The 26,720-nt window shown below is 43.2% G+C and overlaps 1 protein-coding gene across 1 annotated transcript in view; it reads left to right on the forward strand.

Moving 5' to 3' along the window:
- The window catches only part of THSD4 (thrombospondin type 1 domain containing 4), a 2,493,250-nt gene that overhangs the window by 2,301,339 nt on the left and 165,191 nt on the right, over positions 1-26,720 (forward strand). Inside the window, exons 11-12 of the mRNA XM_078684935.1 lie at positions 11,067-11,312; positions 13,574-13,703. Coding sequence (XP_078541061.1) covers positions 11,067-11,312; positions 13,574-13,703 — 376 coding nt within the window. The remainder of the gene's footprint in view (positions 1-11,066; positions 11,313-13,573; positions 13,704-26,720) is intronic.

A 26,720-nucleotide genomic window follows, 5' to 3' on the forward strand; every position in this document is an offset into this window, starting at 1 on the left:
AAAAATCGTCAGCTATGCTGACGATACCCAGCTGGTGGTTGCATTTTCTCAGCTGGAGAAGAACCCAGACGCGCTGCGCCTATGCCTGACCAATGTACACACTTGGATGTGTGAATCGTCGCTCAAACTAAACGGTTCCAAGACCGAGATAATGCTGCTAGGGCACAAGACTCCCTTTCTCCCCTCGACCGTTTGGCCCAGCTGCCTGGGGGAGCTCCCCAGCCCCAAGCAGGAGATCAAGAGTTTGGGAGTATGGTTGGAGCAAGATCTCTCTTTCAAAACCCAGGCTGAGAAAACGGCGGGGATCTGTTTTGGGCTTCTTCGCTCAGCCCGCAAAGTCTTGCCCCTCCTCCCCCTGCCATCGAGGAAGTTACTCATCCAGGGGCTAATTATCTCTAGGCTCGATTACTGCAATGCTATATTCCTTGGTGCCCCGGAAGCTACGCTCAGCAAGCTGCAGCAGGTGCAAAATGCTGCGGCTAGGCTGCTGACTAATGTGTCAAGGAGACAATCAGCTAAGCCCGCCTTGGAAACATTGCATTGGCTCCCGGTGCGAGAGAGGGTCAAGTTTAAGGCTCTCTGTACGGCCCATAAGATCCTCCAAGGGAAAGGACCTCCTTCCTTAAGGAAGTTAGTGGTGCCCTATAAAGCGAACAGAGCTCTTCGCTCTGATCAAAAACTTCTGCTTCAGGTCCCCAGAGTTCATAAGGCCCGCATTGGCGGCAGAAGATTTTCGGTGCATACAGCCACTCTCTGGAATGCGCTCCCATTGAAATTGCGTCGCGAGACATGCACTCTTCGTTTTCGGAAGCTTCTGAAAACACATCTCTTCCCGTCTTAATACGTTGGATGTGGCTTTGCAACGGGCTGACGGATACCCTGACAAGCGCTGGGATGCCCAAGGGTAACCACGCGCTATATAAGATTTATAATAAATAAATAAATAAATTGCAGAAGACTTCACAAAGGTTCATGTTAGCAGACCAGAAGAGTCATTGGTCATGTAGTCCAACAGCTTAGCATAACAGGTACATGTTTAGTACTTGATTGACAGCTGGGTAGAGGCCGTCTTTAAGTATAATAGAAAAGGTGAGAAAGGAGAGATCTCTAAATGGGGTGTGACCAAAACAGCATAACTAGGAATCCTTTCCAAGAAGTGTGGCCTATGCAATTAAGGGTGTGGCTTTAAAACATAAACTAAGAACCTGTGCTTCATGCAGCGTGCCACCTGACCAGTAGTTTGGTGCCTCTCTAGGTATTTTCTGTTATGGCATTCAAATATGTCGCTCAGCAACAAATATACCTATAACAAACCAGACCTATTAGCTTTGCCAGTACTTGTTAGTTGTAGCTGATAATTGAATAACAAGAATGATTTTGTTGTGAATAATTAAAATTGAAAATGTTTAAGTTCTGAAAATATATGATTGTGAATTAAGCATTTCTGAGCTCCGTGGAAGAGTTAGTGGGTTTTGGAGCGTGGCACACACTCCCGTTCTCCCCTGCACACTACTTTCTTCAGCAGTGTCTCGCTTTGTTAGACATTTAAGTACTTTTAATCCCCACATCTTTCTGAAATGCTTCATTTGTGTATCTAATACTTCCCCATAATTACCAGTGGCAGACATGTGGCTATCCTTATTTGGGCTCTGCAGATGCCAAGGATGGACGTTCCTGTAGTCTGCACACCTATATGGCCCACTGATAGTGTGAAATCTCATACTGCGACTGCCTCGACGTCAGTGCTCTCAATTGTGTGCCATAAAATTCACCTACCTACACCCTGAACTCACTCAGACACCTGGAGGTGTCTCAGTTCAAAGTATGCACCATACAAGAGTCATAAATTGCATGAGAAAACAAGCATTTTTTCTACATTTCAGTGGGGGGGTGAGTCAGACACGTTGTGGAGAGTGTATCCTTGCCCCCTAGCTGTTCACACAGACCTTTCTCTCCTGTTCGCACACACTGTCAAGAGAGGAGCAGGCAGATTCAGGTGAGAAGTGTTATCACTGATTGTTCAGCAAGAGGAGCTTGCAGCACACAGGAAAGCTCATCACAGCGTGGACTTTTTAAACACCCTGCAAGGCTCTTTATTTCTTGAGAGCACTCTGGACCCAGGGCCAAGTCAACACATATAACACTTGACAGTACAGCTTTACATATGTGGAGCTGACACTTGGTGATTAAGAAGGAAGTACGTCAGGATAATTTCCTATTTCAAAAACTAGTCTTTTATATTCCACAACATTCTATGCGGAATATGATTAGAATGCAGATTTTAATCGAATATTTAAATGGTTTCATCTTTTTTTGTCCATTAATGTAGCTGGCCTTCATGTGTTTCTCCCCAAGAGAATAGGCACGGTGACGTCGCATATAATATAATTTAGTCCAGGGTAAAGTGAGTTTATGCGGAGGCAGCTTCACGCTGCGGTGTCTGAGCAGTTGTTGGTAGGGGTGTGTGCAGCTCAGATTATGCCATTATACCATTGTGTTGGTGCAGCTAAAAAAACTTAGGCATAATTTAAGAACCAATAATATTAAGAGATAGCGAGAACTGAGAGATGGGATGAGGGGAGAGGGATGAAAGACAGAAGAGAGGGGGAAAGGGGAGGGAGGAAGTGGGGTCTCAAAGAAGAGGTGGACTGGATGGGTGGAGAATTTAGAACAGACGTGTGAGGGATAGCTAAGTATGGGGAATTGAGAATGAGGGAGACGATTTCTATAGAGCAACCCAGGAAGAGTCTTAGGTGTATCCTGTAGGAGATTAACCAGAGAGCCAGGCAGAGTCTTCCTCGAGTGAACAAGGGCACCCAGGGTGTACATTGAGTGCCTCAGGCACCCGTCATAATATCACTCTGAAGAACAAGTGGTCAGCAGAGGAAACCCTGTGGCAGTAGGGCAAGAGATATCAACTGGTCCCAGTAGACAGTACTCAGTTGTGCGTGTAATTGTCTACCTAATCTGGTATTTTGTGGAATCGCATGGGGTGGACCAGACCAAGACATCTGGTGTGGTTGCGGTGGCAACTTTGTGGAAGATGTTGGGTGTGCAGGGATTTGAGGGTCCAGAATGGATGCTCTTCATGGTCTTTAAGGTGTCGTCTGTCGTGAGCAGGGTCTGTTATGTGGCGTCATTGGGGGTGGGTGCAGAGGTCTTGTCATAGATTGTCTTAATCTTAAGTTGAAAGAAGGTGCTGAATCGGTTGCAGCGGTCTTGAGAGTGTGGGATATCTATTGATTCGCTGCCAGGTTTGGTTATTGCCTTGATGATGGTAAAGAGTTCTTTGGAGTTGTGGGCATTGGTGAGCATTATGTTATGTTATGTTACTTTATCTTATATAGCGCATGGCTACCCCAGCGACGGGGCGTCCCAGCGCTTGCAGACATGCCTGAGGACAAGGCAACCTAAACCATAGAAGTGACATGTAGCACTTTTTTGATATCCTAGATAGAGGGGAACAACCAGGTTTTGATTTGTTTCCTGAAGGACAGGTAGTTCTTTATGGCACGCACTTCAGAGGGCATCGAATTCCACAGTTTCGGGGCTAAATACCTGAAGGAACGGCCTGTTGATTAATTTATGTGTATAAAAAGCAAAGATCTTCATGAATATAACTAATACGGTGATTAAAAAGTATAGCGTTACACTGTTCTTCTTCGTATGGGATTTGCTTTTTGAGAATAGCAGTTATCTCATAATTCTATAAAATAATCCTTTGATTAAATAAGGGAAAATCTTGGAAAGAGTGATATATATTTTGAAGTAATCAGTTGGCATGCCCGACAGAACCACTGTATTTACTAAACCCTACTCACCCTGCAGCAGCTCGATCTGTCAGCGTAACGATTCCTTCTCTGCCATCTTCTAGGTCTTACCCCCAACTCAAACCACTGGGTCACCGAAGCGTGCCACGGCAGAGCAGTGCCATAGAGAGTGGACTGCAATGGGCGTCAATAGACAGGAGCAGTCGTAGACATAGACAAGGGACACCAGGACAGAGTTTGCTGTTGTTGTCATAGCCATAAAGGTAGGACAACCAAATGGCTGACGTTTCATGGGCATAGTCAGAAAGAGAGGACTAAGATGTTGGCACTAACCAAATAGAGGATTACACCTAGTAAACCCAATTGACTTGCCTTCAATTATATAACATGCATTTGCAATGCAAGAGGACTCACATTTACGCGAGACCTAATGCATTGCAGACGGGAGTGCGGGTGGGCGGGCATGATTAAGGCATGAAATACGGGAGTAGGAGGGGCGGGAGAGAAGGCACGTACAGCAGGAGGGGTGGCACGGGTATAAAGTAGGGCTCAGGAAACATGCAGTAAAGGGGCCAATAGCCGTGGAAGGTGACATGGTCGTCATAAGGCAGACTAGCAGCCACTAAACCAATCAGAAGGCAGCATGCAGAAACAACAAAGCCACAAGCCAATGAAAAAGTGGGCCGGAGAGTGGGTGAGGTTTCCCTTACCTATCGTGTATACTGCATGCTTTGCAAAACGTGCAGCACATGTGCTGCACCGCTATGCGAGACCTAAAAAACAGGCTTGGTTGCTGGGAAAGCTCTTCCCCAGCAGCTGAGGCTAAAAATAGAAAAAGAAAATCCCTCTTGTGTTGGCACCGGTGGGATTTCCTGCCTCAAGGCGCCTGCCATCGGGTGCAGGGGAAAACAGGGGGAGACCTTTGGTGCCCCCTAGGCTGCCATCCGGAGACCTTGCACCAATGGGGGCCCTGCTAGGGGCCTCCTAAGGTGAATTCCCATAGACTTTCTGTGTCAGAAAGGCAGGCACAGACAGGCTGTTAGAATCTGCCATTGTAATCCCTTGGGTGGAAAGTGCTGCGCGAGGGATTACTGAAGGCTTTCTGACCAACCCCATCAAAATGGGTTGGTCGGAAAGGAATCCGAACAGCCGATTACTTTGCCTTAGGAATTGTTCCGATCAAGGGTCGGAGCCATTTCTTACAGCATCGTAATCGCCCCTAAGATGGAATGCTTGCACTCTCCCATACCCATTATATCAACATGTTTCAGTCCTTGTTAGTAGCCCAAGTAGAGTACTTAAGATTTACAACCATTGTTGGGTAAAAAAAAACCTTCTTCAACTATCTCACCCTTGTGCGTTTCTCTTGCATTTTGGGAGGACATGCATTGGCTTACCTGCCCCTCTCTTCCTGTGTGTTTAAAGGTACTTTTATAGTTCTCATATTATCACTTCAGTTATTTCACCAAATTCTCCTGTCTGTCAAAATGTATAACTACTTAATGCGAGTTATTCCTACCTTACACAGTTACAGTGCCTGGTCTCTGTATTCTCAGACCAAGTGAAAGGATGGAGGTGAAGGTCAGCACATTTTTGTGGCATCTTTTTATGAATTAGGTATGCACACACAAATGCACTTGCCTTATACACTTGTTTGGTCTATTTCGTACTAACTATGCAAGTTAGAAAATCTAGACACATGTGTTTGTATGCAGTGCCATCTGCTCTCTTGCAAGTGAGTTTGGGGGACTTGGTTAGAGTATTTTGCACTCTACTTTGAATTGTGTGTGTTGAGAGCCCATGCTTGTAAATCAGGTCCATTGCTTATACTGCATTTCGTCTGCTACAGTTCATAGGCCATGTGTAGAAGTAGAAGATCAGTTAAGGTGGCCATTGTTTGGATCCAGGGGTTTATTCTTATCTTAATTGTTTTTCCATCCTCTAGTTCTGGCAAGGGACTATTTGTACTTTAATGCTTCAAAACTGCCTTCTGTAATAAATCCTTATTTACTAGTGTCCTTGTCCGACGTTCTCTACAGATTTTTAGAGTGGCAGGTTGGAATCTCTGTTGCTCTGCACTACAGACTCAATGTGACAACCCTAATTAGATACCAGTTTTACTCTAACACAAACACAACCCACTGAGTAAACTTTGCACAAGAGTGTTTCAGGTAGGTGCAGCCTTGTGAGACAAAAGACCGGGACAGATATTGAAACATTAAATCCTCTTTCATGAATGAACAATCCACTCAAGGATCACAAAGATATGGGGCAGAAGTCTTACAGCACGAGCCAAGAGCAATGAACTAAGAGAGAGTGAGCGGCTGATGACTACTGCTGTTTGCGTCCTGCAGCATTTAGTGCTATTTTCTTCAATCAAAATGCATCACTGTGCCCATTTGGGATGCAAGGGTGCATTTTGCACTAAGACAATAGTGCTACATGTTGGATTACCCTTTCACATAATTATGCGAAAGAGAATGATGCCAGTTACGCCCACCCCTAATCTAGAGCACAAAAGATAAATTGTTACCACAATAAATATGAACATTAAGGTAGTTATGAAGTTAATGAGCAATGCAAACAATAAAAAATACTCTAACATTACCGGCCAAGGAGCTAGTAAGTGCTGTCCTTTCAGCTGTTTTCACTGTATCAGACTGTCTTCTCTTGGAAAGACAACACAGTTAACATGTAATTATCATCCTTTTATAAACTCTAACGTTTCAGAATAATTATAACATATATAGACAATCAAAAGCAATGACTAAATACTTTGGGCCGGATTATGAATTCAGCATATTCGGAGTGGGGCTGCCATGCCTCCACCCGCTTCCACTCCGTCAACGCCATGTGAGCACAGCCTGCCAGATGACGGGTTTACTCGTGTCTGGCGAACATTTCTTTGGTTGTTCCACAGCTGTGCCTCTGAAAAAGTGCACTACAATGGGAGCAGTTCCTGCAAGGTATGAACTCTGCAGTCCATGCCGTGCAGGAACTAAGGTGCATGCACCCTATGGCCCTGAGGAGACAGTTTCCTCTCCACCACAGTTTTCATGGCAAGCTCACTGCCATGAAAACCGTGGTGGAGAGGAAACTCGTAATATGGTTGGCGTTGCCACAGCGGTACCACCAAGCATATTGCAGCCTTAAGACCACCAAAAGACCGCTATGGATCCCTGGTGGTTGCTAGGTCCCCTGGCGGTCCGATCGTCAAATTGGTAAAAGGACAGTCGGACCGCCTGTGCCCACACCACCATCATGGCTATGGTGGTCTATCGGACTGCTGTAGTCATAATTAGGCCCTAATACTATATTCTAGAAAGTTGTATTATTATATCTGAAGGAACAGAACAAAATGAAAAATGTACATCTGGTTCAATCACTTGCATTTACTTTAGATACATTAATTAGCACATGTTGTTCATAGAATGGCAATTAATGCCCTAAAAGGGTAAGATAAAACAAGATATTTACGACACATGACATAGATAAGGCCAAGATTATATTTTCCAAATTTACGAAACCAAAAATAAAAGGCACTTTTATGGATCTGAGTAAATGAAGAAAACAATCATCTAAACAGTCTCAATAATTAGAGGTAACAGAGGTGATGAGGACTTTTTTCTGAAATGTAGATATATAAATGCAAAGGACTGGTCTCATCTCAGAGAAACATTGTAATAGCAGTGGCCATGTGAATCTTGTCTCATAATTGGACAAATATGCTTGCATTGGTCAGCTCACAGTGTGTCCTGTACTAACTTGGTCTACGGGACACCGCTTTGTACTTTAAAACTGTTAACTGAAAATCGGGTAAAGACAACATTTGATGTAAGTGTACAAGAAAATCTAGCATATATCGTGTATATGTGTATGTCTTTACGCTTATACCTATCCATTTCAATTAGAAATGACCTTATGAATGTGGAACCTGATCATTCTACCTTGCATACTGCTTCATAGTTTCATATCAGTAAAGCAAATCTAATCAACTTTACAGTTGGAGTTTCTTTAAAATATGTAATAGCAGCAATGATTCTGTTCCTCAAGAGACCCGAATAGCAAATTATTATTTGTACAAGCTTAATTTCTGAGGCACGTTCATCAAGTGGCATTAATCTTGCAATGATCAAGGACATTCATTCATTAGACGTTTTGGATAACTTTTGGTCTCTGTGAGATTGAGCCATGACGGTTAATTTCCTTATAGTCCCTTTCAGAAAATATGTGGTCATGATACCTTATCTCTTATCAAAAATTAATTAATCTAGTTTGGCAATGTTACTCTATTACGCTTGTTGGACAGTCATTATGGTTCAGTATTCATTATCCCCCAAGGATTAGCATAAGGGATAGAGATGGTGTAAATCATTAAACGTAGGAATTAAAAAAATTATTGGTATAATACATAAATAATTTTTAAGTTTCTTACTTTATTTAAATGTGCAATGCCTTTACCAACATAAAGAAAAATGCAGTATTGATTGATAAAAAAGAAACATTCCATTTACAGTTTCGACCAACCTTTACAAAAATGTAGTCAATAAAGTGATATATATATATATATATATATTTTTTTGTTAAGGGATTGTTTGAAAAGTCCTGGGTTGAACATGTACATGTTTCACAATCCTATCACAACTTGTTCTTAAAGCTTCACCACTGTTTACAGATGTTAAACAACACTTCATGCTAAAGAGTAATTTGTGTTTCCAATTATCCCCTTCTATTATTATTATTATTATGCGTTCTTATATAGCGCTCGATTACCCGTAGGCATCTCGGCGCTTGCCTTGGGAACCCATCCTGGCTTTTTCCCTGTGAGATACCCATACTGGGCATCCCTAAGGTGAAAGCAAGGCATCCCGCCACGGGGGGCCGTAGTGGAGATTAAGCAGCTAACGCCCAGAGCTGCAGAGTGTGAACCTGTGATTCGAGTAGGCACCGAAACGAGAATTATCAAGTCCGTGGATATTTGGGCTCAAGACCTTGCCGCGTCGGGAATTGAACCCTGGTCCCGGGTCTGACCTCTGCTTCAGGGTCTGCCTCTTCTAACCAGTGAGCCACACTTCTCCTATAGAATGTACTCCTTTTTAGTTTATTATGTCATGGCATTAAACAGTTTACAACACATATATCATTTTTAGAAAGTTGCATTATTTTATCCTGTGAATTCTATTTTTATTATGTGACCCTACTATCGTATATGCATCCCCAACACATTTCCTAAACAAAACGTTTATCAAAATTGAATGAAAATGGCAAATGTTAGTGAACAATTTCAGGAAATTTGCTGAAGCGAAAGTTCCCAATTTTAAAATATCTAACATTAAAATAAAGAAAGGATGTACATGTCTCAAAATAGGCTGCAAGAAACATGAACATATTTTTAAAACATCATTGTCCTATTTGTGAGAATAAATAATTTTGTGTGTGAATATGATTGAAATCCAAGCCTACTTTAGAAATGGGAGGACTCTTTTTGACTATTTTCAAGTCTTTCAACTCAGTAGAGTAACGTGGGCCAATAAACATTAGCAGAGAGTAGCAGAGAAAATCTGTATTGATGTGTCATTCATTTATCCGAGAAATTGTTAACAAGTCTTGTATCTGACTACATTCGTTTTAAATACTTCATAAAAGTAACTGAACCAAAGAGTTATGACTTAACATTTACTAAATGGTCATAATACCAAGCATTTCTCTTCAGAAACGCTACTACTCATCAGCTGTGCAATGAATTAAAACAATGATGACGAATCAGTGGGGTTAAAAAGCAAAATACAATTTAAATGTTTTTAGCCTACTTCTTTTACAAAATTCCAAAAATGTCTGTATAACCTATCAGCTGCAGTGAACAATCCCCACAATTGTTGGTTCTTTCATATTATCTATTGCATTCTCAACAGCCCACTTATAGCATTACCATGTCACCACTTTTAGGAATGTTTTCCATTTGTGTATAATGTTTTTGGTATATGGTTTCGGACTATGAAATGTCATCCTGAAGTTGATATTTTAAATGTTTGCAATCCTATATTTAGTTCACAAATATTCTCATAGCATCACTTACTACAAACTTTAGCTTGAACCTTATTTAAACCAGGCTCTAAATCCTACACATACTCTTCCACATTGTGGCTCCTAAAAGAGGAAACTGATATTGTTGCTTTCTGAAAACATAATCTTAAAGAGATCCTTCAAACTGGCATCCAGGCCCATCCCCTCATTCACATTGAAACATTTATTATTGGATATCTTTAATTGTTTTTATATAACATGGCAGTAGGTGAGTGATCAAAATAAAATAAGAAAAATATTTTAACACAATGCACTGACACCAAAATGAAGGAAAACACATTGTGGTATAACTGGGAAATGAAATTGCTACCCTGTCTATGTAAATTTAAGATGAGAAGGACGTAGTATATGCCAAACACGAAAACAGCATTATAAAATTCAACAATATTCATTTGCATCTGTTTCTTTTCCACCCCCAGCAGCGGCTGCCACCTAGAGAAAATTATCAGGCAGGGGGAGGGGTCATTGGGGAAAGCAGGGGGTAGGGGAGAGGGCGGTTAATAATGATTATACAATTGAAAAAAAGTTAAACTTACCTGCAGCTGTCCGCCTCCCACATCGCCTCTCTCTTTTAGTTCTTCCTTGTGCCAGTAGATGCTGGGACCACGTCACAGACTACCAGGCAAATCCCGGTGCTGCTCTCCTGCAATGAGGCCAGCACTAAGGATCGGTCCACTCAGGGAGTCTGTGGGGTTTCTCCAAACCGGTTTCTTCAATACAGCAGGTTTAGAGAAACCCAAGTGAGCATGTGTGTTTGGCCAACCTGACAGGACCAACCAAACACACATACTCACTTAGGGAATGCACATAGCACTCCTCCTCTCCCCTCCCATACCCTACCTCCTTCCTTCCCTGCTCACTCTGGCTGAGCAAGCTGCTTAACAATAAAACGGTAATGAAATATCGTTTTTTTGGCTGCTGGCTCTAAGCCAGTGGGATGACGCTCCTCCTCCACCATTGTGGAGGAGCAGGCCTTACCCACCCCAGGAATTTTGCTTCTTAGTGACAGAAAATGCCAAGTTAAGGGTACCATATATTATAAGATGGGAAATACTATGTAATTTCTACATATCTCCTGGGCAAGGGTCGTTGATAGATGGGTAGAAGGTTACAAATCAAGCAATATATTGTAAACCTCCAACAAAATAACTTTACCTATTCTTGTGTGTTACTTAAGATTCTGATAATATATTGTTGTTATTACCTCGCTAGGTGATCCTTTGAATGGCCAGTTAGATGTGCCAGACAGATCAAACTCTAAGGAAGAAACCAACTCCGCAGGTGATCTAGACACGTATAATGGAAACCCATCAAGCACTTCTCAAGGGAGATATCCAGGACGATTTCCTTCTCACCTCCCAGACAATCATGTGCCTGTTGTGCAGCCACCACGACGGCATCGTGAATTCAACTGGAAGCAGCTTGGAGTAACTGAGTGTACAACCACTTGTGGGAAAGGTAAGCTCCATTTAATTTGATTGCCTATTAGGAAGTTAGAAAACAACATTCAACAACTAGGTAAACTGTTGCTATCCAGGTGAATCCTAATAACATTGCGCTACAAACAAAACTGTTCTGTTTTTTATGCAAATAAGATAGATGTTAGTCTCAGTTTCCTACCTAGTTTTTAATATTTTAACACACACACAAATCACTAATAGAGAAGTCATGGCTCATACCCAGGGTTTGTTATGGGCTAGATGGCTTGTTTGCATGGGAGAAGCACATACCATATAAAGTGATCCAAAGGAACAAAAAGGCCTGGGACAGACAGAGAGAGTGATTGAAAAGACTAAGCAGAAGGCTGCGTAAAATTGTGTTACACGGATTACTCTTGATAGGAGGTCGAATAAACAGGCCATTGCTGTTTGGCTAAGAGGTTCATTTAAAGCCCAGGCTAAAAATTCTGAGTAGCCTTTTGAGAACGTGACGACTTTTGCTATACTAGAAAAAAGTAATGTATAAGAGGCACACGTATTTAAGCATTTTAGCACACTGCCAAGGGTTATAAACAGGTGCTAAAAGCCCTAAACCTCTGTTATGGAACCGAGCTGCAGGCAAGGCCCTAAGAAGGGGAGAGGACCATTAACATACGGTGTAGCCCATAGTAGTAGGGTCATAATGCTATTTGAAAACTCTACTCACTAGGCGTAAACTTTTTTTTTTATTAGCAGAGACAAAACAAACAAGCAGAGATTGAAATGTTGATCAATCCTGAGATCTTTAAAGGGCCCTGAATTTTCCGAAGTATAAATGAAAATCGTTCATTCTCTTTCCTTTTTCAAAATATTCTACAGCTCTGGCATTTTAACAGCTCTGGTGCTTAAAATACAGTTCAGGCATTGTTTCGGTCATTCATTTAACATAATGTGGATAATGAATTCATTCATTTGACATAATGTGGATCATTATTTCAGCATCCAGGGGACCCTGGACTCCCATGCCAATACTTTCTGCCAACATTATTCTCCTAGATGTGTCTAGGTATCTCTATTTCCATGTCAAGAGAAAACTATTACCACTAACCCGATCACAGATCAGCTGTAACAACATTGAGGTCATGAACACAGAACCTCAATGACCAGCAAACAGCTGTCATTCATTTCCTGTGCAATTCATTATTTCAGTTAGTTTCAGAGCTCGCCGGTTGTCTACTCCTGGAAGCGGCAGAATGGGTACCACATGGGCCTAGTTTGGAGCAGCCTAACGCCTCGCAAAAGAAAAGAAAAAGAAAAGGCCTATTTTTTGTTGCAAGAATGTCTGTCACTGTTACTTCTAATGAGGAGGAAGGAGGCATTTGTGCTAGAGGCATATGCCTCTGCCCTTGTCAAAAAAAGTAATTCCATCAAATATATGCACGCAGCGGTACTAGCCTGTTGACCCAAATATGCTGTAGTTTAATGTAATGTGTCACACCGACTTCATAGAAATCAACCTACAACATGAACTGTCTTTTCAACACAAGTAGAAAATACCACTAATTACACCGTGATAACACATGCATGAGAATGACTGTTTATCAGTATTTTTTTTTCTGCAAACCTCACTTCAACAAAATACTTCAAGACATTTGTTTCTTCCTTTGCAGTGAACAGGCCCACATACTGGACTAGTCAACATAAACACATTTGACATCATGTATGTGTATTTCCAACCAAAAAGAAACAGCCTTTGGTAAAATGCAGGGGTCAAGTCCTGGATAAAGTATTCGTAGGAACGTGGCTATAGAGGCCAAACAGTATTGTAGTGTGACATACTAATGTAAAACAAGAAATAAGTGTCAGCTGAATGATGAGCAGCGTACCCCAGTCTGTCAAGGTTGTGAATGTAGGTTCAAAGGAATTGCTGATTTGCTTCCAACGTTCAGTTGACAACTAAACTAATGGTAACGTCAAAATATTGTACTTTCAGGATATTACATGCAATTTTCGAAAATCATATTATTTCTCATGCATAGGGATCGAATTGTGTCACGCTGTCCCTACGGAGGCTCTGTGTGTTCACGGGTAATAAGGTGCCCTTTATGTGTCAAAGAAATTACCTCTATTATGCAGCATTTATACTGAGCATAAAAGGTCTTAGCAATTTATCAAATAATGTACTTAATTGCCCTAGCTGGATTTTTCACTCTTCTTTGTGTTTTCTTCTATAAGTCTGACATGCTCTTTTGTTTGACTAAACCTATTATAAAAATGTTTTGTTGTTGATTACTTCTCTAGGTTCACAGTTTCCAATCTTTCGTTGTGTGAACAGGAATACCCATGAAGAGGTCGTAGACAGTTTTTGTGACTCCAGCGCCAAGCCCAGTGCAGAGGAAGAACCTTGCAATGTATTCCCGTGTCCAGCCTTGTAAGATACACTCACATTTAATTAAGGACCAGCGTAAAAATAATGTGCTAATAGCATTTTCAAAAATATGTATTTTCATGTCTGAATAACTAATATAGCCAGAATATCGATCACCACAATATTCCAAAGGCATATATGTGTGTGTATATATATATATATATATATATATATATATATATATACATATATATATATATATATTACCTACTGGCGGTCGCCAGTAGGTAGTTATAGTTAGGACCTAGTTTCCATAGGAAATCCTCAACATTCTATTGGGAATAACTTTGGCGCCGGTTGATGAATCTTCGCGAATTTCTCAAAGAAGTTAGCCCGCTCCGCTCCTTCCCTGAACGCTTTGGGGGGATTCGTCAAGTGGGGGCTGAGAAAAAAGGGGGTCCCAAAACATTTTTCCCCATGTTATTTTCCATAGGACGATTAGACATGGCTACAGCCTGAACTGCTGAACGGAATTACAAGAAATTTGGCAAAATGGTAGAGTCTGATTCGGAGATCACGCTTTTGCTCAATTGGTATAAATCCCTCCAGTAGTTCCTGAGAAAATCAAAAGAAAAAAAATATATATCTAGGCACGCGAACCGTACGCGTACGGTACGCGTACCTTCCCGAGCTCGAGCTGCATGCTGATTGGCTGTCAACTGTCTGTCAACACTCCTAACCAGAAATTTTTGGCAGCCGTCTTGTGCCACGGTAGACTGAGGCACAAGAAAGTAGAAAAACAAACGTTTAGAACTCAAAAAGGGGGCAGGGTAGAAGCACCCTGACACCCTAGGCCTGCTCAGGGGGTCCCACAAGGACCCCCAAGGCCCCCCCAATTTTTTGGGGGGAAAAATCGCGGGGTACGCGTATGGTACGCATACGGTACGCGTACCTTTCCGAGCACGATCTGCATGCTCATTGGCTTTCAACACTCCAAACCAGGAAGTGTTGGCAGCCATCTTGTGCTCGTTAGACCAAGGCACAAGAAAGCAGAAAAACAAACATGTAGAATGCAAAAAGGGAGCAGGGTAGAAACACCCTGACCCCCTAGGCCTGCTCAGGGGGTCCCAAATGGACCCCCAAGGCCCCCAAATTTTTTTCAAAAAACCCGGTCTGCTTTTTTTAAATTACCCCCTGGGGGGACCAAATCCCAGGGGCATAGTGAAAAAGAAGTGTGAGGGTACCCAACCCCCCCACACTGCCCCGGGGACCGTCACCCCCCCCCCCCCCCGGAGCAAAGCAACACAGCCCCCTGGCGGATACTGGAGGGTCCAAGGGGAATTGGTTCCCCCTCTGCAAACGCGCCAGGGGGCTGCGTTGCAGAGAGGTGTAAAAAGGGGCGTGGCCTCATTACACCTCTCTGCAATGCAGTCCCCTGGTGCATACTGGAGGTTCCTGGTGGGCTAGTTGGCCACCATGGACCTCCAGTATGCAAGGGGAATTAGTTCCCCCTCTGCAAACGCGCCCGGGGGCTGCGTTGCACAGAGGTGTTGGGGCGTGGCCTCATTACACCTCTCTGCAAAGCAGTCCCCTGGCGCATACTGGAGATTCCTGGTGGGCTAGTTGGCCCCCCGGGATCCCCAGTATGCAAGGGGAATTAGTTCCCCCTCTGCAAACGCGCCCGGGGGCTGCGTTGCAGAGAGGTGTAAAAAGGGGCGTGGCCTCATTACACCTCTCTTCAACGTAGGCTCCTGGCGTATACTGGAGGTTCCCGGTGGGCTAGTTGGCGCCCCAGGGACCCCCAGTATGTAAGGGGACTTAATCCCCCAACTTAGAACACTCTACAGGGCGCATTAGCACAGTGGTGAAGGTAGGGGGCGGGGCTTGAGGTGATGTGAGTGCAAACATGCCCTGAGGTGCGTTTTAAGTTGGGGAATTAATTCCTGTTCAATCCAGAGGTCCCCTAGGGGGCAACTAGTCCAACAGGTATCTCCAGTAAGCACCACGGAGCTGTGTTGCAGAGTGTTGTAAAAAGGGGGCATGCCCTTTGAACACCTCTCTACAACACAGCTGCCTGGCGCATACTGGAGGTACCTGGTGGGCTAGTTGGCTCACAGGGGACCTCAGGATTGAAGAGGAATTCTCAAATCTAGCTCACTACTATTCCTGAAAAGTAAATTTAACTCTACTTACCAGTAACTTGAATTTCCTTCCATAGAATATCATTGCCTGCTATATAAAATATATATAAATTAAAAAAATATTACATAAAAAAAATATATATTACATTTAAATATTTTTAAAAACATTTTTTTTCAATTTATATTAAAAATATGTAATGTAATTTAAAAAATAAAATATCTAAAAATAAATAGTTTAAAATAATGTAGTAAATCGGTATAAAAAAATATAACAATTAATGCATTTAATAATTATCATTTACAAAACTCTTTACATTCACTTACAGAACCATAGGGAGAGGTGTGGCGCCGCGGCCAGGGCGACTGACGCTGGAATCTGGGGACCACGGTTCGATCCCCGGCGGCAGGTTAGCCCAGCACCATGTGACCCTGGGCAATAGCTCGCTTAATCTTCCCGACGGCCCCCAGCGCCTAGAGACCCTTACGGGTGATTGTGCGCTTTACAAATGTGGACTTTATGTTATAGTTAGGAATTAGCATTTAAAAAACCTTGCAAATTCACTGAAAAAACCATAGGTTTCACACACGTTATAGTCAGTAATTAGCATTTAAAAAACCTTGCAAATTCACTGGAAAAAAAAATAGGTTTTACACACGTTATAGTTAGGAATTAGCATTTAAAAAACCTTTGAAATTCACTGAAAAAACCATAGGTTTCACACCAGTTATAGTTAGCTGGACATTTTACTCATACAAAATCATTGAAATTCCCCGTTATAATTAGTTGTACTCACTATAACTCGCGCGCCAGCAATCCACTGCTGATGATGTCACATATTACATCATTCATGACATGGTCAGTGATCACTGATGACATCACTGATGACATCTCAAATGACATCACTGATGACATCACTGATGACATCATCCAGTGAATGTAGTTTGCTTTGATACTTAAATATGTATTATAAATACACTACTTTGCATTGAAGAATGAGTGGATATATAAATATAAATGTGTGAATATTGGATTTAGTAACAGTGTCATTGATTGTTTCCTTGACTAATTTGTAGAGTCTCACTATATATAATGTGTAGTTATTAAAATGTATTGCTTTGTCTTAATTGCTATGTTAAAGACTATATTTGTTATTGGTTTCTTAACTGAGTATTTGTATGGGTAAATGAATGTCTATGTGGTTTGGTGGGGGGTGTGTGATTGCTCAATTGCTTGATTCCCAGTTCATGTTCAGGAAATGTTACGCCTGTAACTCTGTGTTCCTCTAATAGATAATGTCATTTGGGCACTGCTGATCCATTAAATTAAGAGCAGAGAGTTAGTCAAATCAATTACACTCTGTCAAATCCTTTTGACTTGAAGCTGGTAATACTCCAATGCCATGTATGTAAAGAAGGTAAAACGTTCCAGGTGTCCTGGTAGTAAGGTGTCTGAAGGTATGCCAGACTTCAAAGCACACTGGTTACCACCAAATTGATGTTCAAATCTGTAGATGAAATTAAAAATCAAACACCCTAGGCCGAACTGGCCAGGAATATAGTGGGGCTAGCGAGGGCGTTCTTTTCCTTCAGATTTCAAGCTTCTTTACCTCATGTTTCCTTAGTAGTTTCCAGCAGTACAGTTCAAGTATCTTCACCTCAGGTCTCTCAGTAGCTTCAGGTACATGTCATCTTTCACACATGCAGGTTATTTTCCCCAAATCATCGCCATTGTTACAATACAAAAGAAGTCCATTGGTAGTCATGAGGTAAGTTGTAAGTAAGAGGTTTATTAGCTTTGTTGCAGGGCGGTAGTTACAGGATGGAAGCTCATTAGTTGAGCCCCACCAGGAGCAGCATCCTGGTGGGTCCACTCCAACTGTCTATTTCTCCACTCCACCAGGCACTCTCACATTTCACTCCCTCATCAAGCTTTCTAACATTCCACAAACACATCACATTCATACTGGCTGAGCAGCAGGGGATGGGTAACCAGGGAAAGGATGCATTATAAGAAATCAAGGTATAACGAATAGTCCAGATGCTCACATCCATAATACAACTGCTTTTTTCCTAACTACAATCCTTAAAGAGTGCCAAACCTAAAAAAAAACCTTACATATCTTTTTTTATTGTATAGGAATACCCTGACCTTCTCTCTTAGCGACGTCCTTCATCATAAGGTATTATCATGGTCCCTAAGAACCAGGGTGGATCAAAATGAGAAATAAAAAAACCTAACCACTGGCTCTGGAATGGTTAAAAAGGAGAATTTGTGGATGCTTTCAGCTATAGTTCTCCTTGCATTCTCTTAATCTACATAGTTCAGCTGTTTTCAAGAGGCCTGTATGGGTCCATGGCTTTAATCAGTTCTACTGAATGCCTCTTTCATTTGATTCAACTCTCCTATCCCTCTCAGTCCGGTATATGTTTAGGAATTACACATGCAGCAGTTTCTAGAGCCTAAAGGTTATATATTAAAGAAGGTCTAGGAATGGGTAGCTGACATGCCCCTGTAGTCGCTAATTTATCAACGGAGCCTTGTCACCCTACCACTTAGAATTGGTATTCCAATTCAGGCAGTTGCCAGTAAGCAGTTATAGTTAGGATCTAGTGTCCACTCTGCCTAAAAACTGAACATTGTATTGTGCTTGGGAATTTTAACATACACATGGACGTCCGGACAGACGGCGATGCGATTAAAGTCAATGACATCACTGCCCCCCTGGGCCTTATTCCCTATCTGTCTGTTCCGACCCATAACAAGGGCCACACTTTTAATCAGGTATTTTCCACCTTTCCTCTTGTTATGGCTAGTCCCGCCCCCGTCCTCTGGTCGGACCATTATCTGATTTGCTTTCAGATTCTGGGAACTAGCAAATCACCTGGCGGAAAATCTAATCATCTAAGGCACCCCAGGCGGGCCTATCATCCGTTACCCCTGAGAGTTTGGCTCAGGCTTGTCTGGAGCATCCCTGTTCCCTATCAGGTGACTTAGAGAGTGATCTTGATGTGTTACAGAAGTGGCTAGTAGAGCGGTTAGACGAACTTGCCCCGCCTATTGCGCCCGGACATCTACAAGACGGATTTCAGCACCTTGGTTTACGTAGTCTCTTGCTTTGTCCCGGTGAAATTGCAAGGCTGCTGAGAGGCTTTGGCGCCAGCAGTATGATCCGGAGGCCAAGGCCGCCTATAGGGCCACCTTAAAGGCTTATCATGCGGACATCCTGGCCGGAAAAAAGAACTATTTCTCAGCCAGAATTGAGACGGCGTCAAGTTCCTGTAGAGAAATTTTTACCATTGTTAAGGAGTTTGTCACCCCTAAGGCTAGTGTATCGCAGCATGACTTTTACGAACCATGGGTGGTTTCATTAGCAAATTTTTTTACTACTAAAATAAAGCGGATTCAAGATTCCTTCTCCTCCTTGAACCCTTGCGCTGATGCCATCCCAAGGGATCAGCTGTTCTTGACAGACGGAACTGGTCCTTTTCTATCGGAGTTTCCAGCGATCTCTGATTCTATCTCTCAGGACCTCCTCTCTAAACTTAAGTCAGGTTCCCCCTTGGACCCCTGCCCTGCTTCCTTCCTGGCTAGGGCTGCGGAGGTTTTGAACCCTCTGATCAATCCGATCCTTAATCTGTCATTGACGAGTGGTGTTGTCCCTATGGTCTGGAAACGAGCCATGGTTGTTCCACTCCTTAAAAAACCTGGTCTTGACCCTGAAAATCATGCCAAATACAGGCCAATTTCCCTGCTGCCTGCTCTTGCAAAGATAGTGGAAAAGCATGTTCACTCTGTGCTGTCACCTTTTCTTGAAACTTTTCTTGTTGCACTCCACCCAATCGGGCTTTCGATCCAATCTAAGCACCGAGACTGCACTTCTGGAGGTTAATGAAGCCATTAAGGAAGTGCTGGATTCAGGTGGAAGAGCCATGCTGGTAATGTTAGATCTGTCGGCGGCTTTCAACACCGTCCCACATGAGGCTCTCCTCAGCAGACTTCATGAGATCGGTCTGAGAGGGATGGTGTTGACCTGGTTTAGATCTTATTTAGCTGGTCGCCGGCAGATGGTCTGGGCCCCCCTCACTCTGCCGAAGGGCCGCCTTTGGAGGTCGGAGTCCCACAGGGGTCGGTGCTTAGCCCGACTCTGTTTAATATCTTCATGACCCCTCTGGCGGTGCTGGAGGAGTCTTTTGGGGCTCAGATCATGTCATACGCCGATGACACCCAGCTCCTTTTCACTTGTGAAAGGGGGGCGGAGTTCAACGGAGAGAGCATCCGTGGGTGCCTTGGGGCTGTTTTTGACTGGTTTCAGCTGAACAGCCTCAAGTGCAACCCTGATAAATCTGAGGTGCTCTTCTTCGGGTTTCAGGCTGACCCCAGCTGGCAGGATTGGTGGCCTGTGAACATGTTTCCACCCTCGTCCTCCTCCTTGGTTGCCAAGAATCTTGGGGTCAAAATTGATAACAGCCTATCTCTGCAGCCCCAGATTCTAGGCCTGACCGGCACCTGTTATGGTCTTCTTAAAATGTTGCGCAAGTTTCTTCCCTTGCTCCCTTTGGCGCATAGGAAGACGACGGTCCAGGCTCTTATCTGCTCCAGGCTTGATTACTCAAATGTTTTATATTTGGGTCTTCCGGACTATCTATTACAAAAGCTTCAGGTAGTCCAAAACTCGGCGGCACGGGCGATTTTTGGCCTACCTCGTTGTGCGAAAGCCTCGGACCTGCTTCTTTCCCTACATTGGCTCCCTGTTAGAAAGCTGATTGTTTTTAAGGCACTCACACTTGCGCACAAGGCACTTCATGCGGTCGGAGCTGAATATATCCAGAAACGCCTTGCCTTCTACAAACCCACAAGATCCCTAAGATCGGAATCTCTTGGTTTGGCTATTGTCCCTGCTGTTAGGAAAGCAAGGGTTGGGGGACGTTCTTTCAAACATCTGGCTCCTCAGCTATGGAATACCCTCCGCCTGTCGCTCCGCTGTACTACGAACCTGTTGGCCTTTAGGTACGGTCTGAAAACGTGGCTCTATGGACAATGATTGATCTTTTTTCCTTCGCCCTCTTTTCTGTTTCCTCGTAGTTTTGCTCTGGGTTAGAAAGCGCCGGGACACTCCTTGGAGTATATAAGACACCCATAACATTAACATTAACAACATTGATGAAGCATTTTTTATTTTTCTAATAACTTTCAAAATGTGTTTGCCACTCATCTCAGCTGCTGTCTAGAAAGTTTCAGGTTGATTCATCATGCAGGATTTTAGACATAACTAAAGCCCAAACCACTGGATGGAATTATAGAAAATTTGGCAGAAAGCGAGCTCTTGGTCCAGAAAGATCTCTTTTGTGATTTGGTGTAAAATTATATACTTAGGGACGTGTATCCTCTGCAGATCTGACTGATTTAATGCTGAGATCTGATTGTCTGCCACCATTTCAACCAGGAATTGATGGCAGCCATTTTGGGACTCTAAATCGACTGAGTCCCAAGAAGAAAATGCAAACAAAAACCATAAGGGAGCAGGGCAGGAATACCGTGACCCCCTCGGCCTAGTAGTGGGGTCCCACAGGGTCCCCAAAATGTTTTTAAAATCTTTTTTGCTATGAATTTTATGGTGGAACCACGAATCTGAGGCAAAAATGAAAAAAAGAACCAAGCACGGTCACCCACACTTGCCTTTTTTTGCCCCCCTGGAGGGCCAGGTCCCAGGGGAAAATATTGTATTTATTAGGGGGAGGAGACTCATGTGGACTCCCTCTGGAGGCTGATTACATCCTGTAAACCCCATCCTGTCAGACCTGGCCACTAATAGAAGTGTGCAGGAGGGCTGTGCGGCCCCAATCCAGGGCCGATAAACAACATGAAGCGGTAGTGAGGGACAAAGTGAGATCACTGACATAAAAACCAGGCAACCGAAAGCTCAACCTCAGCTTAGCACAACAATAAGCGACAAGAGCATATGTGTAGCACAAGCCTCAGTGCCTGTCCCAGTGACAGGCGCCGCAGCAGCCACCCTGCTGTGCTGGTGTTCCCTGGGATGATGCGCTAAAACAATAGAGGCAGACCCCATAGGAGCTCTGTGCGGCACTCCCAGCATGCCTCTGTGACACTCACAAGTATGCTCTGTGTCCCACAGAAACCAGTTGCCACCAGCACCACATGCCGGGGCTCAGCTGCCCTCCTGGCCATGTCACTGAACCTGGGCCTCAACCAAGAAGCACCAACAAAAAAAAACAGGGTGGCGAGGCCACCAAGCATCCTCTATTACTAAACTTGGGATGCCTGCCAATGACTATAATGGTTTTTTATATCTGTTTTTATTTGAATCCAAATGTTGCAATGCCATAGATTTAACTTACAGTAAACATTCATCATACATTATAGGTAAGAGTCTTCAATACAGATGAAATTTCATGTTATATAAATAGAATACATATATACAATAACAATTCAATAAAATACACAGGGTATCAGACCAATATTACAAATTGTATAAATGCAGTTGGTTTAAAACAAGTCAGAAGGAAAAGGGGAGGGGAAATAATTCACATAGTGCCGGTAGTAGGCTAGGGGGGGAAAAGCTTATTTCATTTAATCATTCTTCTTAATCTGCTACTGTATCTTCAAATTGAAAATATTGTCCCCAGAGTTTCTCAGGTTTTCTGGTTCCCCCGGTGTGAATTGCATATAGCTGTTCACTTGCACTAACTTGTATCATCTTTTGTTAGCAATCCTTCATTGAAGGGATTATCTGTGTTCACCAAATTTGGAGCAAGAGGGATTGAGCTACGGCTGTTGCAATATATAATAATTGTACCCACTTGTTAGACAGGCCCAGTCCCGGGTCATACCCCAAGACGCTAAGCCAAGTATTTGAAACCAAATTGACCTTCCCCACACCTGCATGATATTAAAATATTTCAGTCCAGAATCCCGGTATGGATGAACAGTGACTAATCACATGCCTCCAGTTGGCGGGGGAGTGCCCTATTTACCGGGCGGGGTTGGCGGGGTTAATATCTGTTAGAAAGGTTGGGTTCCTATATAAAAGCCATTTAGAAAAGAAGAGCATCCATTGCCAATTGGCCCCTCTTAATACACTAAAATGTAACATATTTACTTCTTTCAAGGCTATGGGAATGGCCCCCATTCTCAGCTTTATGAACTGTAGTTTAGTCCTTTCATTATAGTTGTTGTTTATGTAGCACTCGGGTTTCAGTTGTTCATAAGTGCTTAAGGTCATCCAATCGTTATTCAGTGCGGAGAGGCTGGCTCTGTCTTCTAATGAAAAGAGTCTTTTCATGCGTTCATTGCAAAAATTTTAAGTTCCTGTTGGCTGATATATAGGCCCCAAGAGGATGTCAAGCTAAGTGTGCTGAGGGCTCGGGTCAGATAGTGGTGTCCTGCCGACCTGTGGTTTGTTTTCAAATGGATCCATCGGTTATGGGTCAGGGTACCTCCTTTTTAGACCCTAAGCTTACGGCAGCTTATCACAAAGGCTGCCATGTGAGCCAGCGCCTGTCTGCAGATTCCAAATTCCAGTCTTATTTGTGCTGGAGATGTGTGGGATGGAAGCTGGAAGAGCGTTCTGTAGATTTTTTCAAGTATTTTATCCAATGTCCCGCTGTCCTGCACTTTCCGAGCTTCACACCCATATGTTAAGGTTGGGAAAACCTTTGCCTGAGGTACCGGAAGAATTGGTGAAAAGTGGGACCATTTAAATTTTTGGATACAGATCTAAGAGCGAACAATAGTGTGGTACCTTTCTTTTTCAATTCCATCAACTGGCTTGTGTATCTGCCATTATCACTGAAAAGGACACCTAGTTACTTGTGGCAGCTGGTGGCATCTATTTTTTTCCTGGTGTAGATACCATGTTGGCTTTTTGGTCCTGGTTATTGGAACCGCAATGATCTTGTTTTTTTTTTACATTTATCTGCAGACCATTCCTATCGGAATATGTGGCGGTTTTATCTGGAAAACCAAACTTTGTGTTGCTGATGAGGACCAGTTCGTCTGCATAGAATAAATTAGAGAGGCAGAGGCATACCCCAAGACGCTAAGCCAAGTATTTGAAACCAAATTGACCTTCCCCACACCTGCATAATATTAAAATATTTCAGTCCAGAATCCCGGTATGGATGAACAGTGACTAATCACATGCGTCCAGTTGGCGGGGGAGTGCCCTATTTACCGGGCGGGGTTAGCGGGGTTAATATCTGTTAGAAAGGTTGGGTTCCTATATAAAAGCCATTTAGAAAAGAAGAGCCCAGTTTAGCTGGGTGCGAATTTACTGATTTGAGGACTGGTGATAAGTCGAACAGAAATAAGTTTCAAAGTGTGTGTGCAAGAACGCAGCCTTGCTTGAACCTTGCTTGGTGGTTATACTCCGTGACAGGCTTGATCCTTCCCCAGTTTTGACCCTGATCAATGTGTCATGGTGTAAAAGCTGCAAGGCCCTGAGCAAGGTGTCGGGAATGTTGAGCAGGGCAAGTTTCTGCCAGAGCTTTTCTCTGTCTACCCTGTTGAATGCATATTTTCTATCTATAAACTGCACATAACGGAACAGGTATTGGATTCGGCCTGGTCGATCAAGAGAGAGAGTGCAATTAGATTCACTGTTGTCCCGGTGTGACTTAGAAATCAAGTCTGGTTTAGTGGTATGATTTGATTTGTCTCAGCCCATTATCGTAAGGAGTCCAGTAGCATGCCTGCGAAGTACTTCACTTCATTATCAATTAGGGCAATCATGCGGTAATTCCCGGGAGATTTTTTGTCACCCCCTTTAAAAATCGGCTCGAGAATCGAGCGCGCCATGAGGCGGGGATGGAGTTCTTTTCTAGTTTGAATAGATAAAGCGGGGGTAGTTGGGTGGCCCGGGATTTCCAAGTTACTGTTTGCGCGTCTTCTCAAAACCATAGCTGACCCGCGACACAGTGGTTAGCCTGAACTGTTGGATTTGTTTGTTCACAATGCCGTGATAGCCGCGGATGAAGCTATAAACTTCAAGGAACTGTATTTTGGGTCTATTTTTGCAATCTTCTTATCTTGATTATTGTATATTGGGTTTTTATTGTTTTGGTCTTGCTTTGCACAGATAAATATTGGCTATTTTTCTCAAACTGGTGTGGTGCCTTTTTGTAGTGTTTTCAGCTGCATTACTTGTGTTGTGTGCAAATGCATTACATATTGCCTCTGAGATACGCCTGGCTGCTTGTGCCAAGCTACCAAGGGGGTAAGCAGGAGTTATTTTAGAAGTGTAGTTCCCCTTACCCTGACTAGAAGGAAGTGTCCCTACTTGGACAATGTGCATACCTCTGCCATCTAGAGACCCCATGTCTAACAAGTACACTCTAAAACTAGCCAAGGATTGAGGACCTGGGGTGCCCCAGTTGTAGTTTAGGACTCATTCAAACCGAGGATGGTAGCAGGGTTAAGGGCATGTCAATTTGAAACTGGTCAGCTGGCCAGCTTTAGGGAAAAAGCCTATTGAAGCTTGCTGTCTCCCTGTATCTCAAACAGCCAAGTCATCTTTGGGAGTTAATTGTAGGATCCTGAGTTCAAGGCAAGCAGGTCCAATTTTTTTTCAAGTTTCAGAGAGCAAGGCAGCCCTTCTTCGGAATATCACAGGTTCAAGGGTGCTCTTAGGAGAGGTCTGTGGTGTCCAATTGTATGACCAGTTCTTGTCTGTTTGGGGGGAGAGCCAGCGTAGTTCCACCCCGTAAAGCAGTTCTGGTCACTTGTTCTGCCCCCACTTCGTTTGTTACCATCCTTACTAGAGAGGCAAAGGGTAGACAGGCCCAGGTGTGACCTTCATCTGCCAGCGAAAAGGTAGGCCTTCTTTTGCGCTCAGGAAAGGGAAGGGCACAGGCCCCAAACCACCATGTCAAGTGAGGAGTCTACCACCCCACTCACAGGACCCTTTGCCCACTGTTTGGGAGCAACATACATCTCATCACAGGGAAGCCTTTGGGGATAAAAGCCATCTAGACCCTAGCTGAAAAGCCTTTTGGTTTTAGGCAGTAAAATTACAACTTCCTAAACGTGTAATTTCCATAGTAGTAACATTAAATCTGACTTGTCGGTAAAGTTGGATTTTATATTACTTTTAAAATTAGTCCACAAACCATTTTTCTAGCTACTCCCAAACTGAAATTAGCACTTATTAAAAGAAATAGTGCAAATCAGTGTTGACCTATGGAATAGTCAGCCTTACCACAGTGAAAAATGACTGTGTAGGCTTTTAACTATCAAGGACATGTAAAACATTATATATAAGTGTCCTACTTTTTAAATTTCATACATCCAGCCCTGTAGGCATTGAGGGCCAACCTTGTGGGTGACTTATACGCATTAAAAAGGAAGGTTTAGGTCTGTAAAAACTTTTATTTTGCTACATTGAAATGGCAGTTACAAACTACACACCCAGGATGTATTGGCAGGCCTGGAAACATGTTTTACAGGTATCCTTCAGTGGCTGGAACAGTGAGTGCTGCAGTCAACTAGTTGCACTGGGTACATGTAGTACCATATACTAGGGAATCATAAGTAAATGAAACTCGTCAATGTGCCAATTTGTACCAAGTTTAGAAGGGAGAACACAAGCACTTTACCACTGGTTAGCAGGATTAAAGTAAGGCCAACAAAATGAATTCAGCGAAAGAAGGCAAACATCTGGTGGAATACCACGCAAAAATAGCCATTTCCAACAGGCTGCATAATTCGAAACTGGCCTAAAACCAGCTCTGCCATTCATCACACCTCTAGGGCTGAACTATATATCCTTGGCTGGGAGAGTTAATGCCTTTGGCTCAGAGGGCAATAGCCTAGCTCTGAGCCCTGGAAGATTAAATGGATGTTTACTCTTGCCAATTTAGCAGAGGTAAGCAATCTGGGAGTAGGTAAGACCCTCTAGGATGCCAAGGTCTAGTTGCAGTA

This window comes from Lissotriton helveticus, chromosome 3_2 (assembly GCF_964261635.1).
Source record: "Lissotriton helveticus chromosome 3_2, aLisHel1.1, whole genome shotgun sequence".
Taxonomy (NCBI): domain Eukaryota; kingdom Metazoa; phylum Chordata; class Amphibia; order Caudata; family Salamandridae; genus Lissotriton; species Lissotriton helveticus.